The 20,883-nt window shown below is 43.5% G+C and overlaps 1 protein-coding gene across 1 annotated transcript in view; it reads left to right on the forward strand.

The window, feature by feature from the left end:
* The window catches only part of Vstm4 (V-set and transmembrane domain containing 4), a 78,847-nt gene that overhangs the window by 50,358 nt on the left and 7,606 nt on the right, over positions 1 to 20,883 (forward strand). The window contains exons 6-7 of the mRNA XM_051141807.1: positions 8,173 to 8,279; positions 9,589 to 9,650. Of these exons, the coding sequence (XP_050997764.1) occupies positions 8,173 to 8,279; positions 9,589 to 9,650 (169 nt within the window). The remainder of the gene's footprint in view (positions 1 to 8,172; positions 8,280 to 9,588; positions 9,651 to 20,883) is intronic.

Here is a 20,883-nt window from a genome sequence, read left to right on the forward strand (position 1 = left end):
CTGCGGCTCCAGAAACTAGTAATTCTTCACGGGTCTACAATACCAACTTCACGGTAGATAGTACGTGTTGTGTCTGTGGGCTGCGTAGAACCTTGAGGAAGTGACCAGGTTGGAAAGGAACACATAGACCTTTTTCATGATGCAAGTCGGCCATTCACCTCAGCAGGACAAGAAATGGAGGACGTTGACTATCGCCAGGCTCTGTTGCCCCTCCAGCTTCTGAAAATGACATAGAGACTTATGTTTATTCATTATAGCTTAGGCCTCAGCTTAGGCTATTTCCAAACTAGCTCCTACAGCTTAATTAACCCATTTATTCTAGTCCACTTCTGCCACCTGGCCCATTACCTCTCCTCAGTCCATCTTCCTCTGTGTCTGGCCAATGAATCCCTGCCTTTCAAATTTTCTCACCTACCATATCTCTGGCCAGAAGTTTCACCTTTCCTCTCTTGCATAGCTATAAGCCATCAGCTCTTTTTGTTTCTTTGTTTTTTTGTTTTTTGTTTTTGTTTTTGTTTTTTGAGACAAGGTTTCTCAGTGATAGCCTTGGCTGTCCTGGACTCCTTTTGTAGACCAGGCTGGCCTCGAACTCAAGGCTCATCAGCTCTTTCTTAAACCAAATCAAAAGGTATTGGAGATGTACTAACTCCAACTATACTCCAACTAACTCCAAAATACTAAGGCAGGCGATGCTTCATAAAATAACAATAGCGAAGTCCAGACAGTACTAAGCTCTCTTCTGGTACAGAAATCAACATTTGAATAATACAAAGGCAACCTTTACATGGGTGCACAGAAAGATGACCACAACAAAGGATACTTCTGGAGATAAGAAAGATCAGTTAAAGTAAGGTCTTCTACAGTGATGGGGAGTAAGAAACACTTGGGAGGCCCAGAAGGATGCTGGCAGGACCCAGGCAACATGGCTCGTTGAGCCCCGCTCATTTAGGCCTCTCTGTGTCCAGATCTTTGGTCTCTAGCTGTTTTATTTCAGACTGTAACAAATCTCCATGTAGCATGTGGCAGACATCTCTACACCTGCTCATTCAATGATGATTAGAAATGACAGAAGCAGGGAACATGGGCGTCACAGTGGTTGAGTGCTATAGGAAGATGGTCTTGGACCAAGGGCAGCACTAGGCATCTGCACCATGGTTCCTTGGATGGACCTCCTAAGCTCCTGTGCTAGCATGTTCTCATAGAGGCTGGTATCAGGATGACCCTTTGGTGGCCAGGGCAACTTAAAGGCACCCTTTAAGTTGTGGATCAAGATTGTGATCTGATGTCACATTTAGTTAGCAATGAAGGATGCAGTTGGGTGTGGAAGGCATAGTTATAATTATGTTCTCTTGTGGTGTATGGTAGGTCACCCCCCACATACACACACACTTTCTCTCTGTTCTCCCAAATGCTTCTAGCTCTCAAGCAGAGACACAGAATTTCCACATCTGGCCCACCATGTGCACTATTTGGGTAGCTGACATCACTCATTCCAGACGATTTTCAGGAACATGCTGTCCTTTGCCCACTCTTGAGCCAGAACAACATTTGGTCTTGGGTACCAGGCACAGTTCCAGCCCTTAAGACTTCAGCGCTTGTGTCGATCCACCCTCCTACCAGAGAAGGAGTTTGAACAGCCAATACTCAATGTAGTACAAACATACAACATACTAGACTGTTAATGCCACCTTCTGGTACCATCTCTGTAAGAAGCTGGCTTTTGCCCAGAGCAACTGTTCGCATCTGGCTTGAATGGCAATCTTACTGTCTTAATTTTCTAGTCCTTTGTTGTGCAGGCTAGCCCCATAGTTGTTGCTTGAGGGATAGTGAGTCAGGGTAACCTGGATTGCATTCTACATCCCTTCCTTGGGAAGGCCTAGGCTTTTGTAAAGTCTAGTTTTCTTTACCTGAGAGGGCTGGTACTACCCTTTCCCCAGTGGCTTGCACCAAATTGACACAAACATGGCAATTACTACTAACTCTGAGCAGAAAAAAAAAAAAAAAAGAAGAAAGAAAGTTTATCAAGGATTTGTTCAACACCCTACAAAATCCAGGCTGTGTGCTTTTTTGGCTTCTTGGGGAGACAATGCATTAGTCAATGGGCCAGTCTTTCTTCCTTTACTACCTGCCTTGTTGGGCTACATTGTACCCGGTTGAATAACGCTGTGACTATGGCAGATCATGTGTCAGAGCAAGGCATGGTATACTATGCCGGCCAGGAAAGTTTCTGTTCGGTTGTTCAAGCTGAAACTTGCACAGTCCTTCCCTTGGGGCTGAAATATGAGCCCAGTGACATCCCCTAGTGGTGACATCATATTTCCAATGAGGTGCTGTGAGATGTCCACATAGTTTGCATGCATTGGATTCCTGTTTGAGTTATGTAGCCCTTGGAATGCCTATGATGATTAATTTTATTTGCCAACTTGACCCAATTTAGAATCAGCTGGGAGATTATTGAAGGACCTCTCTGCCTGTGTCCATGATAGAGCTTCTGGGGTGGGGGTGGGGCTTTCTGAGGGGAAAGACTGGCATGAGTGTGCACAGCACCATCCCAGGGACTGGGGCTCTGGGAGCCAAGGCATGCTAAGCACAGTCACCTTCCCCCCCCCCACTTCCTGGCTCCCTTTGGCATGGGCCCTGACCCCGCCGCCCCCATATTGTTTCTGCCACAACCAGAAAAGCAATGGATACAATGTCCCATGTTATTGAGTCTATGCTATTCCATCTGACATCATAATGGCCCCATGAGAGAGCTAGCAAGGGTTGGTCACCCATCTTACTGACTGAGGGGCAGAGGCCCATGGAAATGAATGGCTTATCCAGAATCGCTTCTGCACCTTCAGTCTCATCTGCTGCCCCACTTTCCAACATCTGTTTACTGAGTCAAGTTTCTGCCAGTTCTGGAGCTGTGGTTCAGAGCCTTGGTAGAGCAGAGTCTTCAGGCAGGGACCATGGTACCTCTGACAAGAGACCCACACCACATGTGCTGCCTCTTGCCTCTCCCATGCTGGAGCCAGAAACAGCCCCATTTAACAACAAGCTCACCACAAACAGCATGTCTCGCTGATTGCATGCCCTCTAATTTAAAGGGAGTTTCCAGGACTGCTTTTTTTTTTTTTTTCCTCCATCTTTTTGCTTTGACCGCCAGCAACAACACCCGCCTCCTATGTCAGAGACAAACCAGCATTCTGTTCTGATTCAAGATGCAGCATAACTTTTCTTGTAAGTTAATCATAAGGTGGGTTTTCTTAGTTGAAAGATCTTCCCAGGCTTGGGGCTGATCGGAAATAGCATTCGGAGAGAAAAGCATGGACCGCACGTCACCGTTATGACTCACTGTGTACTTGAAGTCTTGTTGAACTATGAATTAGAACTAAATTTAGCGGGACACAGAAAAATGGTGATGACAAGAGACATCTTTTTCAGCTTTCTGAACCTCCTGGGCATAGTGGCATATGTCCAAAGAAACAATGTTCCCGAAATTTCCACTGTGTATGAAGGAGCTAAAGGGTTAAGTCCATTTGAAAAGAAGAAATGTGGAAACATTTAATTCTCCTGTGCTGGGGAGTTCAGAGGCAAAAAGGAAAGATTATCAAAGGTTTTCAGGAGAAAGGGAAGACAACTATGCACTTAATATAAGGCCAAGATTAAAGGGGATTGGGAAAAATATCTGCAATAAATGTGTTAGCTTGGCGGAAGAGACAGACACAGGCCATGACCATCTTCTGGGACAATCAAAGACATGCAACAAAAGAAGGCCATATGTTTCTTCTTTAACTGATAAACTTAGTGACAAGGACAGTGACATGGGTACAGTTCTTCACTAACAGGACAGTCATAAAGTGGTACTAACTTGTTGGCAATTGCTTTGACAGCAGGTATGAAGATAGCCTTGAAGAGAGTCCTTTGAAATTCTAGTTTCAGGTTCAAACTTAAAAAGGAAAGTTTAAGAATGGGCATGTTCCAGGCTCTTCCCCACTTTTTCCTCTAACCGACTTAATGTCTCTGGTTTTATGTTGAGGTCTTTAATCCACTTGGACTTGAGTTTTGTGACAAATATGGTTCTAATTGCATTTTTCTACATGTAGACATCCAGTTAGACCAGCACCATTTGTTGAAGATGCTATCGTTTTTCCATTGAATAGATTTGGCTTCTTTGTCAAAAATAAAGTGGCCAAATGTGTGTGGATTCATTTCTGGGTCTTTGATTCGATTTCATTAATCCACCAGACTATTGCTGTGCCAGTACCATGCTGTTTTAATTACTGTTGCTCTATAGTACAGCTTGAGATCAGGTATGGAGATTCCTCTGAAGGATCTTTTATTGTATAGGAATTGGTTTTGCTATCCTGGGTTTTTTGTTTTTCCATATGAAGTGGAGAATTGATCTTTCAATGTCTTCAAAATATTTTGTAGGTATTTTGATAGGGATTGCATTGAATCTGTAAATTGCTTTTGGTAAGATGGCCATTTTTACTATGTTAATTCTCCTGATCCACGAACAAGGGAGATCCCTCCATCTTCTGATGTCATCTTCAATCTCTTTCTTCAGAGATTTAAAGTTATTTTCAAACAAGTCCTTCACTTGCTTGGTTAGAGTTACTCCTAGATATTTTATATTGTTTGTGGCTATTGTGAAGGACATAGTTTTCCAAATTTCTTTCTCTGCGTGTTTGTCATTTGTATATAGGAAGGCTACTGACTTTTTTTGAGTTAATTTTGTATCCAGCCAATGTGCCCAAGGTGTTTATCAGCTGTAGGAGTTTTCTGGTGGAATTTTGGGGTTCACTTATATACACTATCATATCATCTGCAAATAGGGATAATTTTACTTCCTTCTTTCCCATTTGAATCCCGTTGATCTCCTTTTGAGGTCTTATTGCTCAGCTAGAACTTCAAGAACTATATTAAAGAGATATGGAGAAAGTGGACAGACAGCCTTGCCTGGTTCCCGATTTTAGAGAAATTTCCTTGAGTATCTCTCCATTTAATTTGGTGTTGGCTATTGGTTTGCTGTATATAGCCTTTTTTATGTTTAGGTATGTGCCTTGCATCCCCAATCTCTGCAGAACTTTAAACATGAATGGGTGTTGGATTTTGTCAAATGCTTTTTCTGCGTCTAAGGATATGATCATGTGGTTTTTTTCTTTCAGTTTTTTGTCTATTTGGTTTTTTTTTTTTTCCAAGACAGGGTTTCTCTGTGTGGCTTTGCCTGTCCTGGACTCACTTTATAAACCAGGCTGGCTTGGAACTCACAGAGATCTACCTGCCTCTGCTTCCCAAGTGCTGGGATCAAAGGCATGAGTCCTGATGAATTACTTTGGTGGGTGGAGTTGGTAATGGAGAAAGCTAGGCCTGTGTAGAGCATAGAAGCATTAGGAGAACTCACCGTCCCTTCCCAAGTCTTCTGTGAACCTAAAACTGCTCTAAAAATAGTCGGGGTTTTTTTTTTTTGTTGTTGTTGTTGTTGTTGGTTTGTTATCTTTTTTTTTTTAAAAAAGAAAAAAAAGTTATGGAAAAATTTACCAAATTTGTGTTTTGGTCATGACAGGCTTATTTCCTTTTATTTCCATGCCTTTAATTACCATTTTAATCCATGAACCTGACTGATTTTATTTGAAAAGAAAAGAAAATAAACATGTCAAGAGTTTAAAAGGCTATAGAACCGAGCTGTTTGTGTGTTTGTCAGTTTAAGCCATCCCTTGTTTGCTCTTGGTGGTCAGAGTTTTGTAAACTCACATTCCTTTTAGCTATTTGTGAGTTTACACAGTGGGCCCTGCACTCTACAGCTATGACCACTTAGCTTTTTCATTTCCCAAGTAAATAAGCTGTTCTTGGGGAATCTTAGTTGAAACACTTGGACTTTTTCCCACACGTTGTGAGTCTTCACTTATTTGTTTCTAAATATTTAGGGCTATCATTGGGATACACTGTAACTACATATATATATTTACTTGTGCATAATTGCAAATGTGTCCAGCAGTAATGCTCTGCCCTGACTCCAATCTGTGTAGTTTTCCCAGAATCCCTAGTGTCATGATCCTTGACTATTTCTAAAGTGTCTTTACACATAGGTAAGCTCATTCTAGCTTTATTTTGTCTCTTCTATTTTTATATGAAGTGTGAGATTTTTCACAGTAGAGTTTTCCCTTCGTGATTCATCTAGCACCTGGAATTCCCCCTTAACAATGTATCAGTATGTGGGCGACCACTTTATTCCTGTTTCCAGCCACAAGGGACCCAGTGTAAGAAGAAACATACATCGCTTAATGGTTGTTGGTGTCTGTTGGGCACATTTCTTGTTTCTTTGTTTTGGTTTTGGTTTGGTTTTTTGAGACAAGGTTTCTTTGTGTAGCCTTGGCTGTCCTGTATTCACTTTGTAGACCAGGCTGGCCTCGAACTCACAGTGATCCACCTGCCTCTGCCTCCCGAGTGCTGGGATTAAAGGCGTGAACCACTATACCTGGCAAGGCCCATTTTTTTTTTAAATAATGCTTCAGTCTTATGATGTATGCATTACTTCGTGCACACACAGTGATGTGCATGCAAGGAATTTTCAGGAGTGAGACTGCCGTGTCAATGAGTTCAAGGCGCTGTCATTTTGGTAGATGTTGCCAAGTTTTTTCCCATCAGGGGAGGTCTGCACTTGGAGACGCTCTGCATGTTTGTCAAGAGTGCTTAAAATTCACCTGTTGCTGTTCTGGCATGAGGGGAAATGAAGGGGCCACTCTCTTTACCTTTTCATGATGAGCTTAACATGTTTGCCCATGGGGAGCTCTCCTTGGGGGGTGCTAATTACCCCTCTACTGACCGATCATTCTGGTGATTGAGCTATTGATTATGGTCTTCCACACTCCAGAGATGATCAAAGTCCTGGGGAGATAGGCTCTCTTGGGAACCATATCTAGCAAGTTTTACCCTGTGCCTTGGAACCAAAGATTCTACAGGGAGCTTCTTGGTGGGGCCAATAGGAAAGCTTCAAAACAAGGCTGAATGGCCATTCAGAGAAGCCTATGGACCTCAACACATGCAGAGAATGTCAGAACACAGGAAGTGGTGATGACTACTCTTCACTGTCAACTTGAGGGGATTCAGAATCAACCAAGAGACAAGCCTCTGACATGTCTGTGTGGGCCTTTCTAGAGAGATTTACTTGATGTGGAACTTCATCCTAAATGGGGTGGCATCATCCTTCAGGCTAACACCTTGGGCTGAATGGATAGAGAAGGCAAGCTGAGCACCAGCATCCGTCTCTCTCTGCTTCCTGACTATGAATGCCACGTGACCAGCTGCCTCATCCTGGTGCTGCCATGACTTCCCTGTCACAATGCACTAGGGCCTCAAACTCTGAGCCAAAAGAAACCCTTTCTCCCTTGTATTGCTTTCATCGGCTAAGAGATAAGTGACTGATGTAAGAGCCAAGAATAGCTAGGCTCACATGCTCACTGCTTATTAACAGGATAGAGCCATGGGCCTGGGCTTTCTTTAATACAAGGCTTGTCATCCACATCACATTGCTTTATCAGGGATAGCACACGAGAGAAACAGATACTGGAGGGCACTCACTACCCCCGAGGATCAGCTGAATGGAAGCATGGCACTTCTCAGCGTACACTCATTTGCCTGTCCTAAAGAGGAAGGCACCTCTGAAGCAAGCCCATTGTACCTATAGTGGACCCTGAAGACTGCCAGGTGCAGCTCAGCTCCCCTGCATCCCTTCCTATTTGGCTGAGAGGCACTTGGTTTTGGGATTGTGGAACACAAAGACATGGACAAAGAACATTGAATCTAGGAGAGCTAGCTTAAGTGTGTGTGCATTTTTGGTGACATCCTTAGTAGCCAATCATACCATTAGTAGCCAGATTGGACTGTACCCAGTTAATATAGGCACAAGCTGTCAGTTCATACATCCCTAAATAATGTGAGGAAGCTGGTCCTTGGTTCCTACTTCGAGCCACACATCATAAGTCTCAAACTAGCTCACCTCATTATCTTTATCTTGGCCAAGGGAGAGTAGCCGATCTGCTGGCATCTCTGGAGACAATGTAGACCACGCCCCATCTCTCTATGAATACTTGCATAGGGAGTCTTCAAAAGCTTCTGGAAGCCCCTGGTTCTTTTCCCATTCTGGCTTGAATAGACTGACTTCATCTGGGCCTTTTTCTTCTACAGTTCAGGGGAGACTGTCACCAGTGTGACCAGCCTGGCCCCACTGCAGCCACAGAAGGGCAAGAGGCAGAAGGAGAAACCAGATGTTCCACCTGCAGTCCCTGCCAAAGGTAAGAATTTGCCCCATGGTTTCCTAAACAGAAGGCACTGTGATGGATGCAGGGCTGGACCAGGAGTCAAATGTGGGCTCAGGGCAGAGGAATAGATCAATGGAGGCCTTATCATTCAGTGTGATGGTGGTGCAGTCTCACCAAGATTCTAGACATAAGAAACTGGGATGAGGTGGGAAACAGATGCCGATGGCATCAAAGTAAGGTAACATGCATAGGAAAGTCCATACTGAATTTACTGTGGACTTTAACTGGTGACATGAGGCTGGCAATGCCTGCATGATTCTTAAAAGGAAAGGTGTGTTAACACCTCTGACATTTTAAAGATGTATGCAGCGCATTTCAGACTTATTCTGCTGATAAAATACACAATCTGTGATAGGTTATTCTGTGATTGCTGTTTTTATTTAGAGCAACAGGAATGAGCAAGACGTGGGTTTCATAAAGGGGAAAAAAAAAGGGCATGAATCTTAGCAGGATCAAGACTGTCTACAGATAGACCCTACTTAGATAGATAGACTGGCCTACTTAGATGCTCATTCCTCGACAAATTTGAAATATAGAGATGCGAGAAAAGCTTTAATGTGACAAGATGCATTTTAGCCGTCATCTGGGTTCTATTGTCTCTCACCAAGCCCCCTGGAAGAAGCCGAATGAGGCACAGCTGAAAGTCAGGAAGGAAGGTTGGGTGGTGCAAGACCTTGGGAGGAAAAGAGCAGAGACAAACTGCCCTCAGCTGGAGCTCATGCCTCTATATTGTGTCAGTCGCTGAAGAACAGATATTGTCCTAGTTCCAAAAGATGCAAATTGCACCTGGGGAACTGAGTCTCGGAACTGGGTTCAACTCTAAGTTTAGGTCAAGTCAGTCAAGACTAGTGATGATGCTGGAAGGAGAGCTCGGTTTGCTACTGTTCAACTGAGGCAGTGAGCCTCTCTTTGATGAACTCACAGGGTTTGGTGAGGGTCAGCCATTGCTCCTGGGGCCAAGGGGAGAGCAGAATCTCCAGGGAAACTTGGAGACTCAACCTTGAGCAAGGGTCTCTGGTTATCTTCCACACCCTTGGTTTCTGTGCAGGTAGCGATGGAACTACCTGGAGAACTAATGGAGGCAGTGACATGTCTAAAGATGAAGTGATGGTTATCTTCCAGTTAGTGGTACCCAAGGATACCTCCTCCAGAAGCTTGAGCTCTTTTGAGGGGACAAAAAAGCTCTGCCAGTCAGTACACAGGGTGTCTGTGATGCCCACAGAAGGTGGGCATTAAGTGGCCCTGAAGGAATTTCAAGCTAAAACTTGGTGTCTTTCCACAGCTCCGATAGTTACCACTTTCCACAAACCAAAGCTGCTGAAACCACAGAGGAAAGTCGCCCTGGTGAGTAACCGTTCTCAGCTGTTGTAGTCCCTCTAACACAAGAAATAGTGCAAGGGCCAAACAGTACACACACAGGCTCTAAAGATGTTAACAATTCTGTTACCTCTGTTCCCAAAGGCATCTTCTCTTCGCAGATCAGATTTTGAGTCTGTTTTTTCCCCACCTTCATTTCTCAGAGTGACCTTTCAAGAAAATCCAAATGGAATTATCTTTCACTATACATGTTACCTTTCAAAAACAAGAGCAAACATGTCATAATCAGAAGGATATAAGACAGAAGGTGGACCTGCTTACCTCTGAAGAGGTTACTAAGGATCTTTCCAGAAAAAATGTGTCAAAAATTTTTTTTATTTTGAAGTAATTTTAGATTTACAGAAGTCATCTTTGAGGCATCAGTAGCTTGATATGTCCTTTACCCTCTCCTGTTAACATCTTACATAGCTGGAGTATTTGCACAAGGTGGTACCTTCAGTGTGACATCCATACAGCACTTCTTCTAGTTGTCCACTTTGGATACAGACGCCCCACATTTGATGTCTGAAACCGTAGGTTGTATTAAACCCTACAAATTCGTACTCCATTTTCTTCACATGGAATCCTGATAGTATTTACATCCTGAATTAGACACAGGAAAGTAACAACGGTCAACCTACCATGGAACGATTACAACATGCTGCAATAAGATTTATTTAAAACATTCATTTTAAAATGCATTACTTATTTAATTCTGAAATTTTCCTTTTAAGATTTCAAATGGATGGAGCACAGGAAAGTAAAAACAAAACTTATTTCAACAAGCATTTCAACTAAAGATTTCTTTATATATGTTTTTTATTTTATTTTAGTGCATGGCTATTTTGCCTGTTTATCTGTCTGTCCACCACATGCATGTAGTGACTAAGGAGGGAGTCAGATCTTTTGGAGCTAGAGTTACAGATGGTTGTCAGAGTTTGGGGACTTGTACCCAGGACCTCTGGAAGAGCAGCCAGTGCTCTTAACTGTTGAGCTGTCTCTCCAGTCATAAGGCTTCTTTATTGATGTAAAAATTACAGGAAAATGTATTCTATATGGATATGAGAAGATGTAAAGTAAACCATGAAAGAAAATAAGATATTCATAAAAGGTCAGTATAGGAAGCGCTTCTCACAGAATGTAGAGCTGGTTTGATGAAATTGATCATTCTCCCCTTTTCATTTTATTTTATTTTATGTATGTGAGTGTTTTGCCGCCCCCCCCCGTGTGTGTGTGTGTGTGTGTGTGTGTGTGTGTGTGTGTGTGTGTGTGTGTTGCTTGTAGAGATCAGAGGAAGCCTCAGATCTCCTGGAACTGGCGGATGATTTTGAGCCGCCATGTGATGTTGCAAACAGAAACTGGGTTCTCTGCAAGGCTGACAGGTGCTCTTAACCTCTTCAGGCCCAGTGAGAGATATCTTAATAACAAATAATTCTTTAATTGCAAAATTATCTTTTGATCATTTAGGATGTAAAGAATTGAAAAGTTTTATAGCAAGGTCTCATAGCATCAAGTTAATTTTGATACCAGTTTTCACCACTAACAGCTCACAGGAAAAAAACAAAACAAAACAAAGAACAGCTGATGCCAACCAGGCCTTTGTGTAACCAATATCTTAGAGTCAAAATTACCAGGCCTTTTATCTGCAGAGTTGGATAAATATTAAAATTTATTGCCCCATTGACCTCAGTCTCAATTGATCGATATTTATTTCTCAGATCAATAAGTCTTGATGGCAGCTGCAACTTTAAGTCAATAGCTACTTGTTGGCTCACATAGGCCTTAATGGGTAATTTAGATAATAACTTGGACACGTGTATGTGTGTGCCTCTCTCTCTCTCTCTCTCTCTCTGTGTGTGTGTGTGTGTGTGTGTGTGTGTGTGTGTCCTTCCAGTTCGGTGTTTAAATGTATTGTTGTTCAGTTTGCTATGCTCTGTAAAATGGTGCATCCTGGCTACACTACTCTCCAACCCTTCTTCCTAGAAACTCATCTACCATCTCCTTTGAGAAGAAGAGATAAGGTTGGCCTAAGAACGTTCACTCATTTATCTATTACCTACTGTATACTAGCTTCTCTACTAAGTGTCCTATGATTTTTGTCACTTGTTTCCACTGAACTGTCAGGCAGGTGACACACATGAATCTTAATGTTTACAACACTCAGACATTAGGAGGTTGGAATATTTTTTAATGTTTCTAAGACAACATGACAGTTTCTGAGAAATGCATTATTTAGAGATTAATAGTGGCTGGAAAGTTTTTGTAGTTTTTGTTAATGTCGAGGAAACAAAGGAAAAAAGCTATAGAGAGGCACATTATAGTCAAGGTATCAAAACTGTACTTCCTTCCCCTTGCTTACACAATACCAAATGCAACAATCTGTTTCCAAATTTGGCTAACTAGGCAGTGAGGCCCTGATCACACTAGGTCATGCTGGCTATCGGACAATGCAGTTTCTCTTGAGTCTTTATGCTGCTATCAACAGTCTTTCGTCTTCTGGAGAGTGAGAGAACACACTCAGAAAAGTAAAGGTTTGGCCTGGAGATAGAAATCAGAGGCTGAGCACTTACCTAGCATGCCTAGGGTCTCCAGACTCGTCACCAGCATTACAGATTCAAAACAAAATGAAACAAAACAAACAAAAAACCGAAACTCTAGGCTCTCAGAACATTCTAGAACAGACACACCTGTTTTTTTTTTTTTGTTTGTTTGTTTTGTTTTTTTTTGTAAATTGAGTCACAGATTGGAAAACTCTGCACCACCCCCACCCCCAGTACTTACTTCCTGGTCAAGCACTCTTGTGCCTTTGCCTTGCAAGTCTGTGGAAATAGTACCCACACTTCCAGGAAAAATCATAACTACTTCTTTGTTTCTGGATAATCAGAGAGTTCCCGAAGTGTGTCTGAATTTTTTTTCTCCTCATTATTGATTTAGAGGCTGAGTGAGGTGGAAGCAATCAAGTTTAAAGGGGGGAAATAAAAGGACCAGGGAGGGGATGAAGTTAGCAGCACCCCCAAATTAATGAGATAGAAAGTAAGAATCATTCTTAGGCTAAAATGGGTTTGATGTCCACCGTGCCCCAGTCAGCATCCGGCCCTCCTCTACATCGGCCCACGAGACCTTCCTCTCTATAATTAAGCCCCCTGTGCCAGGGTGGCCAAGGGGTCAGGCCACCGTCCAACGAGAAAATGAGTTCTTGTGAGCAAGAGGCTCAAGACAGAAAATTCAGGCATGCTGTGGGCTTAATTACCACGAATTTCCCGGTGGGTCTCGTGGAGCCTGTCTTAATCCCTCAGATGCATCCACAGCATTGTTGCCTGGGGGCTTTCCCAAAACTGCTCCAACCCTGTCATTTCCCTGACTAGAATATTCCAATGGCTCCCCCTTGCCTCTGGCATGAAACATGACTTCCTGTGAGTGAGAGGGCTCAAGACCATCATCATCTGTCACTGCTTCCTAGGCCCCACCCCACCCCCACCCCTAGGAACACCCCTAGGACCCCACGTGGTCCTGGCTCTCTCACCAGGGCCCTCTGCCCAGCGGCATCTGCGGGCTCTCCTCGTCCTCCCACAGAGCGACGGTTTGCTCCCCACAAGGCTTGTCCTTGAGGCTACCCCTGGTCCTAACTCCCACTCTTCCACAAATCTGGGGTCCACCCACGGTTTTAATCTTGTTGAATATGTTTGTCTTGTTTGTGCGCGTGCACACATGTGAGCTGAGGGGATACTGTATATGTTCTGGACACTAAATACATATATAGGTAATTTGGCAGTTAGTTTTACCCATTCCAAAGTCTTTGGTAAACTTCCTCCTTTTATGGAAACCCAAAGATCAGAATGTTCAGCAGTGAGAAAAGAAGTCATTCATTCTAAAAGAAGTCCTCTTCTCTCTGCCTAGTTAAAAGCCACGGAGTGACCAGCCAGGGACCAGGCCCATGTGGCTGGTCCGTGCTTACCTAGCCCGTTCCTCCAGCCCTGTTCATCCAGAGCATATTGCCAAGGCCAAAAAAGATGTTTCCTCTGATCAGTAGTAGAAAAGGGCTCTGAGGCCCATTGGGCACCAGTGATAGAATTCTGAGAGGATTTTAATAATATTCCAGATTCCAACAAAATTATTTCCAAAGGACACGCTTTTCAGGTTTCTTGAAGGATGTTTATAATAAGCCGGAGAATTTCTCTTGTTGTCGTTAATGTGCTAGAACTGGTTTCAGCTAAATTTTACATGAAAAGGATATATTAACCTGCATAAAATATGTTCATAATCTCAATTTAAAATTAAAAAGAAGGAAAAAACCCACAACCACATGTACAATATATTGCCCCAAGTAAAAGCCTTGGGAAAAAAACAAAAACTTTGCTTGTACCATGCTAGTACCATTTTTACAGAGATAAAAATTCTATGCCCCCCTTGGTGCACATGCACATCCCATAATTGTCACGGGGAGTTATGTATGCTGACTGGAGGGAGAATCGATGCTGAAGCTTTGAAAAGGATGAGAGCGGGGAAAACAGAAGTCATTTGGTTTCATGGGCCTCTCCTCCAGAGAAAGCGGGCGCTGGGGCTTCCAGAAACCGGAAGTGATCAAGACCAAGTGGAAATGAGAGCATCCTGTGCTTAGGGAGTCTGTTCACGGGGACAAGGGGCTGTCTGTCATTTCCACACTAGAACATTCAGTCACACAGCAGTATCCATAGACACCAGCCAGGTCAGGGGCTTTTCTGCTGTTTGAGAAGCTGGTAATAGTAAGTTGAGGCTCTCATGACTTGGTATGTGAGTGTGTGTGTGTGTGTGCACGTGTGTGTGCACGCGCACGTGCATACATGAGAGATGCAGGGGAGGGCAAGGGAACTAAGAGCAGCTTTTAAGACAAGGGAGTGTACTATGCACTCATTGGGAACCTCACTTGGGGGAGACTGAGAGTCCCATAGTAGCCACAGATGGAGGCTCCCGTTGTGAAGGCAGACCAAGCTCTAGGCTCTGAAGGAAGGTGAGCTTCTTTGCGAGCTGCTGGTTCACTCAGATCACCCTTTCTGCCCCCATCTACCTCCCTCATTCTCCCAGCATTCACTGAAAGCTGACAGGCAGTGTGCAAGGTGCTGGGTGGGAGCAAAGCCTAAAACCGTGAGCCACAGGGCAAAGGCGATGAGCTAGACTGCAGACCAGCCCAGGTGGGAGGCAGGCCTGGATGCCCAGCAGGTTATGTGACATCTCCTGGTTGCCCATAGATGGCTTTTCCTGGTGTCTAGCCCACCCTGTGCCCAGGAGTCAAGTAGGGCTTCATTCTGGGCAGCCTGTCCCCCTGTGTCTGCAGGGATTGTCCCTCCCTGAAGAGCCACGGCGTGCTTCCCATCTCAGCTTAGCTGATTTGCTGCCTTTATTGGGCACTTCATTTCTAAGATCATTGCACTGCTGGGAAATTTTTTTAAGAAACTTTTTTTTTTTTTTGCTCTATTTTGGTTTTGTAATCTCATGAAACAATATCATTTCTGCTCACATTTGATGTTTTTAAGCCTACTTCATTTAAAAGCTCAGTTTTGAACACAGAGTGCTTTAAAGTTGTTATTAAAAGATTTCTTCAATCTCGAATGGAGGATACTCGAAATGAAATGCCATTTTTGGAAAGAGAGAATACAAACCATCGACACATCGAAGACAGCCATCCATAGAACCAGGGAGAGACTCTGTGAGCTGAGCGCGCACCCAAACGATGGACCACCTGAGGCTGCTCTTCCTCTGACTAGATTAAATTATAGTTTATTAACATATATGTCTAGAGATAAATTTATTTTGTCTCCCCCACCCCCCTCCCCCAGGGCTGAGGATTGAACCCAGCGCCTTGTGTTTATACGGTAAGCTTAGGCCCTACCGATGGATTAAATTTTTAACCTCTAAATTGATAAATCATCAACAAACACATTTGATGACCCAAACCTAGTTAAATATAGTCTTAGGACTTGATGCTTCAAGTGTGTGTAAAGACGAGGAGTGCAAATTACTAGCATAGTCTGTGTGCACTCGTTGCCCACATTACACATTTTAATGTAAAGTTTACAAATGATCAGGTGTCACCATTGTCATCTTAGATTTGACTGTAATACTTTAGTTTGTGCCCTGGATAGCATGGCAATACTACCATGATGGTGATTGTAATGGTGACAGTGGTAATGGTAATGGTGGTGGTGGTGATAAGGTGGTGGTGGAGGGGATGATGCTGGTGGTAATGGTGAGGACAGTGGTGGTGGTCCTGGTGATAATGCTGGTAGTGGTGGTCATGGTGATGAGAGTGATGATATTTCAGTGGCCTTTTCCACGTTTAGACCCTGTTCTGATATGTATCAATAAGAATACACTTTTAACTCTGGGAGAATCCATTGCACAGATGGGATAAGTTAGTGGCATGTTCCCTTGCTGGCGTATGTCAGACCTGATCCAACTGGGTACTTGGTGACAAGCCCCTGTTTCCCCCGTTATGAGTCTATTCCTCTTTTCAAAAACACTCAGTTAAGGCTGTTGGTTTCTAGGGCAAGCATCATTTTCTGTCCAGACCTCAATGGACAGGTTAGGACTATTCTGGTAATTTAGAATGTTCACATTGTTAAGAACAAAATGCAGTTCATTTCCTAGGCTCTTATTACTCTGTCATCGTCTCTGTTATATACATCTAAGTATTGTCCATGTACATACCAAAGCCTACCCATATCTTTGCTTATATTCCTAACGTACATTATGACCACCTAACCATTGTTGTGGGTCATAGCTGTGGGATAGGATGACTCCGCTGAGTGTTGTTTCCTGCAGATTGAGTGTTTCATGCACAATGTCCCTTAGCTGAAATGTTCTCCATGGATAGTAAACCATCACATCTCTCCCATCGTTGATGGAGACCCACCCTGTTCTTTGACGACTGCCCGGGGTCATTCAGTCTCCCAACTCTTGGCCATATATAGTACTCATTTCCCATTTGTTAGGAAGGCTGTTCTGGTGAAAACTGTCCCTGCACATGTCCCTTTATTTAGTGCATTTCTGTAGGGGAAATTTTTAAATTTGCAGTTATTGTGTAATGTGTATCTCTTGCTTTTATACAGTCTATTCAGTCACCTTCCAAAAACCTTCACCATTTTGTTCTGCAGCTAACAAAGAGCATGAGTGATTGTTTCCTCACATTCTCCTCAATGTTATCTGTCTGTCTATCTATCTATCTATCTATCTATCTATCTATCTATCTATCTATCTATCTATCCTATCTTGATTGTATTTTAAGCCTGAAAACCATGCGCCTATGTTTTACTCAAAGCTTAGGACTCAGCTGTGTGCTGTGGTAGAGTCCCAGAAAGTGTTTAATGAGAGAAAGGAGTTCATGGGGGACACTTCTGGGCCCTCTTCCTAAGGTGGGAGACATTTCTAGAAGTATTTTTAATGAAGATAGACTAGTTTTCTTTTATTATCTTATTCAGTTCACATAGTTAAATGCATAAATGCATATTCTGGACTGGAGAGATGAATCTGTCAGTAAATCACTCACCTTGAAAGCCTTGAAGACTTGAGTTTAAATCCCAGAAACTTACATAGAAGCCAAACATGTTTGCACACACCTGTAACCCAAGCCCTGGGGACCAGGCAGGATAGAGATTGGCAGAGCCCTCGCCCTCCCCCTGCTGCAGTACTGGCCAGCCAATTTGATCAGTTGGTGAGCTCTGGGTTCAACAAGAGAATTGTCTCAAAAGGGTCATGGATAGAGCAATAGTGAAGGCTCTTGCTGTCAATCTCAGGCTTTCACGTGTACCTGCATAAAGATGTGGATAGATATACAACATACACACACACACACACACACACACACACACACACACACACACACACCAAAATAAAACATCCACAGTGTATGTTCAATATTATGGAGGGCCACATGCCCAGGATAACAGCTTTTGGTTTATTTGGCACTGACCAAGGCCTTAGAAATCCATTGCTCCTAACACCCAGTGTTTCCAGTGTCTCTGAATGCATTTTTCTCTCTGCTTCTGAGTTTATCCAAGGAGCCCATTGTGAAGACAACAGTTTTTTACAATCTGTTTTAAAAGTGTTGACCCCTATAGTAGCAGTAGGCCACACACATAGCATTTCCTGCAGTCCTAACAGGAATTCCTTTGCTGGCATCACATGCATCAATATGTTCAACCCTTGAATGCTTTCCCATAAGAGAGGCATTGTACAAGCACTATACTGTAGATGAGGAAACACAGGCAGAGAGGCTGGATGTATTGCCCAAGGCTATACAGCTTATGAATGATAGCCTTCTTGTTTATGAGAGCAAGGCTCTTGAGCACCACCATAGAGACCCCTGTGTGATCCAGTGCAATAGGCCATGTAAGGATAGGGTTAAAAATTGTACATTCTCAGGTTATGCTCTTGGTTGAAGCAGATAAGCAACCACTCTGGTTTTTTTGTTTTTGTTTTTGTTTTTGTTTTTGTTTTCGTAAAAGCATCATATGGAGTGGCTGCCTGTAAAAGCACTTTGGGAAGGCAGCTGGGGATACACGTGCTCCTGGTTCATGTAGAAAGAGGGTGAGTGATTGCATCAGCTTATGGAGCCATTGCTGTGCATTCAGGAGAAGCTTCAAGTATGAGAGCTTCATCGAGACCATTATCTATAATCACATTTCTGTTTTCAAACTAAGGCTTGTAAACTCTAGAAGCATCCATCTGTTGACCTGGAAAATCTTGAACCTGTAAGGCTTATCCTTGGTCTTTCTATGATGGCTTCAACATATTACTTACATAGATGGTGACTTGCAACTGTCCCAAGAGCTGTTAGCCTGGGTATGTGGTCTTCCATCATATTGAACATACACTGAGGATGTGAGGGTATTCTTTAATAATTGTCCTTTGAACTCTTTGGACTCAAAAGTATTGTGTGAATTTGCTGGCAAGTCCATCCAGTCCAAGATATCAACAAACTTCAATAGATGAAATCTTTGTCACCACTTCTTTTCTGAGTTCGGACATTTCTGTCACCCATTGTCCTAGAGCACATTGGACATTGGATTATTGGGCATCAGAACCTATTTACGTACACAGAGGCTGGAAATTGAGGTGAGACCCACAGATCTGACTCCCAGGCTGAGGCAACAGAGCAAGTGTGTATTGTGTGCCATAAAGACTTTTAGGTCTCTTGTGTCTCTGGATCTGACTCAGAGAGTCAAGATACTCTTTGGTGAGCAGTCAGAGCAGCATGCCAGCTTTGTGAATATAAATAGTTCAAGACCTTGAGGCTACTGGTCCACCTGGACCTCTGTCTCCAGCACCATAATCATCGCAGAGGCTTCTAGCATACTCTTTCCCTGAAACAGAGATCTTCATAATGACCTCTACTCTAAAGAGTTGATGACTTGACCTGGTAATTGACTTATAGTCACTTGAACGCCTCCAGTTCTTCTCATGCAACTCTCAGCTTCATCTTGCCACTATGAAGCTGTATTTCCCACATAAGCTTGCCAAAGCAGCTTGTCATCTCCATCCCCATACTGGTCAAAGATGCACCTGCTCCTATTCTGGAAGTCTCATGTCTTGAGTGAAAATGGGGGTAAGATCTTGGAGGTTTTCTAGCAGGATTCTTCTCTGTCCTTTTATCACCTTCTCTCATTGATATCAGTTCTTTGTGGCTGTCTTTGCAAAGCCTTGTGTTGTATGGCCTTTGATCTTTCATCTCTTCATGCCAAGCCTGCCATCTGATGAGGATGAGACAGGCCTTTATCCTCAAGTCCTTCCGTTGGATTCACACTGTCCGCTGAGTGGTGTATGTCTGTATCCAAGCCTTGTGCAGCTTGACCTAATGGTCCATCACTCCTTTCCCCATTGGTGTCTGATGCCTGCATCTAGGAACAGGGACTACTGCCTACCTGTCTGATTCACCTAGATACAAAGCATGTACTCCTAACCATCCACTTTAGATTTATCTTGACTTGAAATGCTGTACTGCCCATGTGCTTCTCCAAGGGACCAAATCCCGTGCACTTCTAAACGCATATGTCCCTGGTACTGTAAGACAGTTTTCTGCCTTTTTTTTTTTTTGGTTTGATTTTTTTTCTATATATAGGCCATATTGCCTTTAAATTCATCACCCTCCTGTATCTACCTCCCAAGTGCTGGGATTACAGGCCCTTTGCCAATCCTGACAGTGTCCTGCCTTTTAAAAGCTGTCTACTAACTTGTGGCATCAGTGTGATCATTGGCCCCACCTCACAGGGCAGAGGTGAAGACTGGATGGGATGGTGAAGATGACTTGTCAGTGTGCTGAGTTCTGACCACAAAAGGACCAAGTCACTGAGCTACTTCCCAAGGCCACTCTGAGTCATTTAACACTTCTGTCTTGGAAGAGTATTTCTTTTGTTGGTTTTCCTCCTTTGTTTCATATTGAACATCACACCGGGAAACTCTAGATCCTCCTTTCATAAGTGTCAATATTTATGCCTGGAAGCAACTCATGCAATTCAACAAAGCCAAGTTCATGTCCAAGGCATGCCGCTTGCAGCATTGTCAACGGGCCTAAGGCACACTTTCTCCTCCTGAGTATAGATGTGATGAGACTTCCGAGGCTCTGGGTGGGAGAAAGCAGAACATGCTAAACACTTAGCATGCAGCATTCTCACCGGCCATGATTGTGTGTGCAGGGGCTTTGGGGAGACTTTGCTTTACCAGTTCCTTCTCTGTTGAATAAAAAATGAGCACTTACCTTGAAGGCAGTAGAGGAAGTCTGCCCCTGACAATTCTCAGGGTCTCTTGGGGAAACAGATTCCTGATACTGCAACTCTGTAGAACTGCAAGCCCGGCCTGGAGCTCTAAGGTGATGTGAGCGCAAAGCTCTCATGTCCTGGGTATTGATCTGTTGCTGTGGTAATGGTATTACCCGACCGAACTCTTCACATTGGCATCGGGCAGCCGCTGCAATTGCGTTTCTCTCTTATTCCTGCAAACTTAATTTAACAAGCACATCCAGCTGCAGTCTCTATGATAAAGTATTGTTTTGCAGGAGTCTGCATAAGAGATAATTAAATCCCTGCTCAGCCAGGAAGGGGCAACTTCCAGTTGATTCCATGGAAAGCCACGCACAAGATGACACCCTCAGAATGTGCCCATTAGGGGCTTGAAGTCTGTGTTGTATAGAGATACGTAACTCCCAGATTTCTTGAGGTCGGGTTTTTCTGGTGTCAGCAGAGTCAAGCCG

The sequence above is a fragment of the Acomys russatus genome, chromosome 3 (genome assembly GCF_903995435.1).
Source record: "Acomys russatus chromosome 3, mAcoRus1.1, whole genome shotgun sequence".
NCBI classification, from domain to species: Eukaryota; Metazoa; Chordata; class Mammalia; order Rodentia; family Muridae; genus Acomys; species Acomys russatus.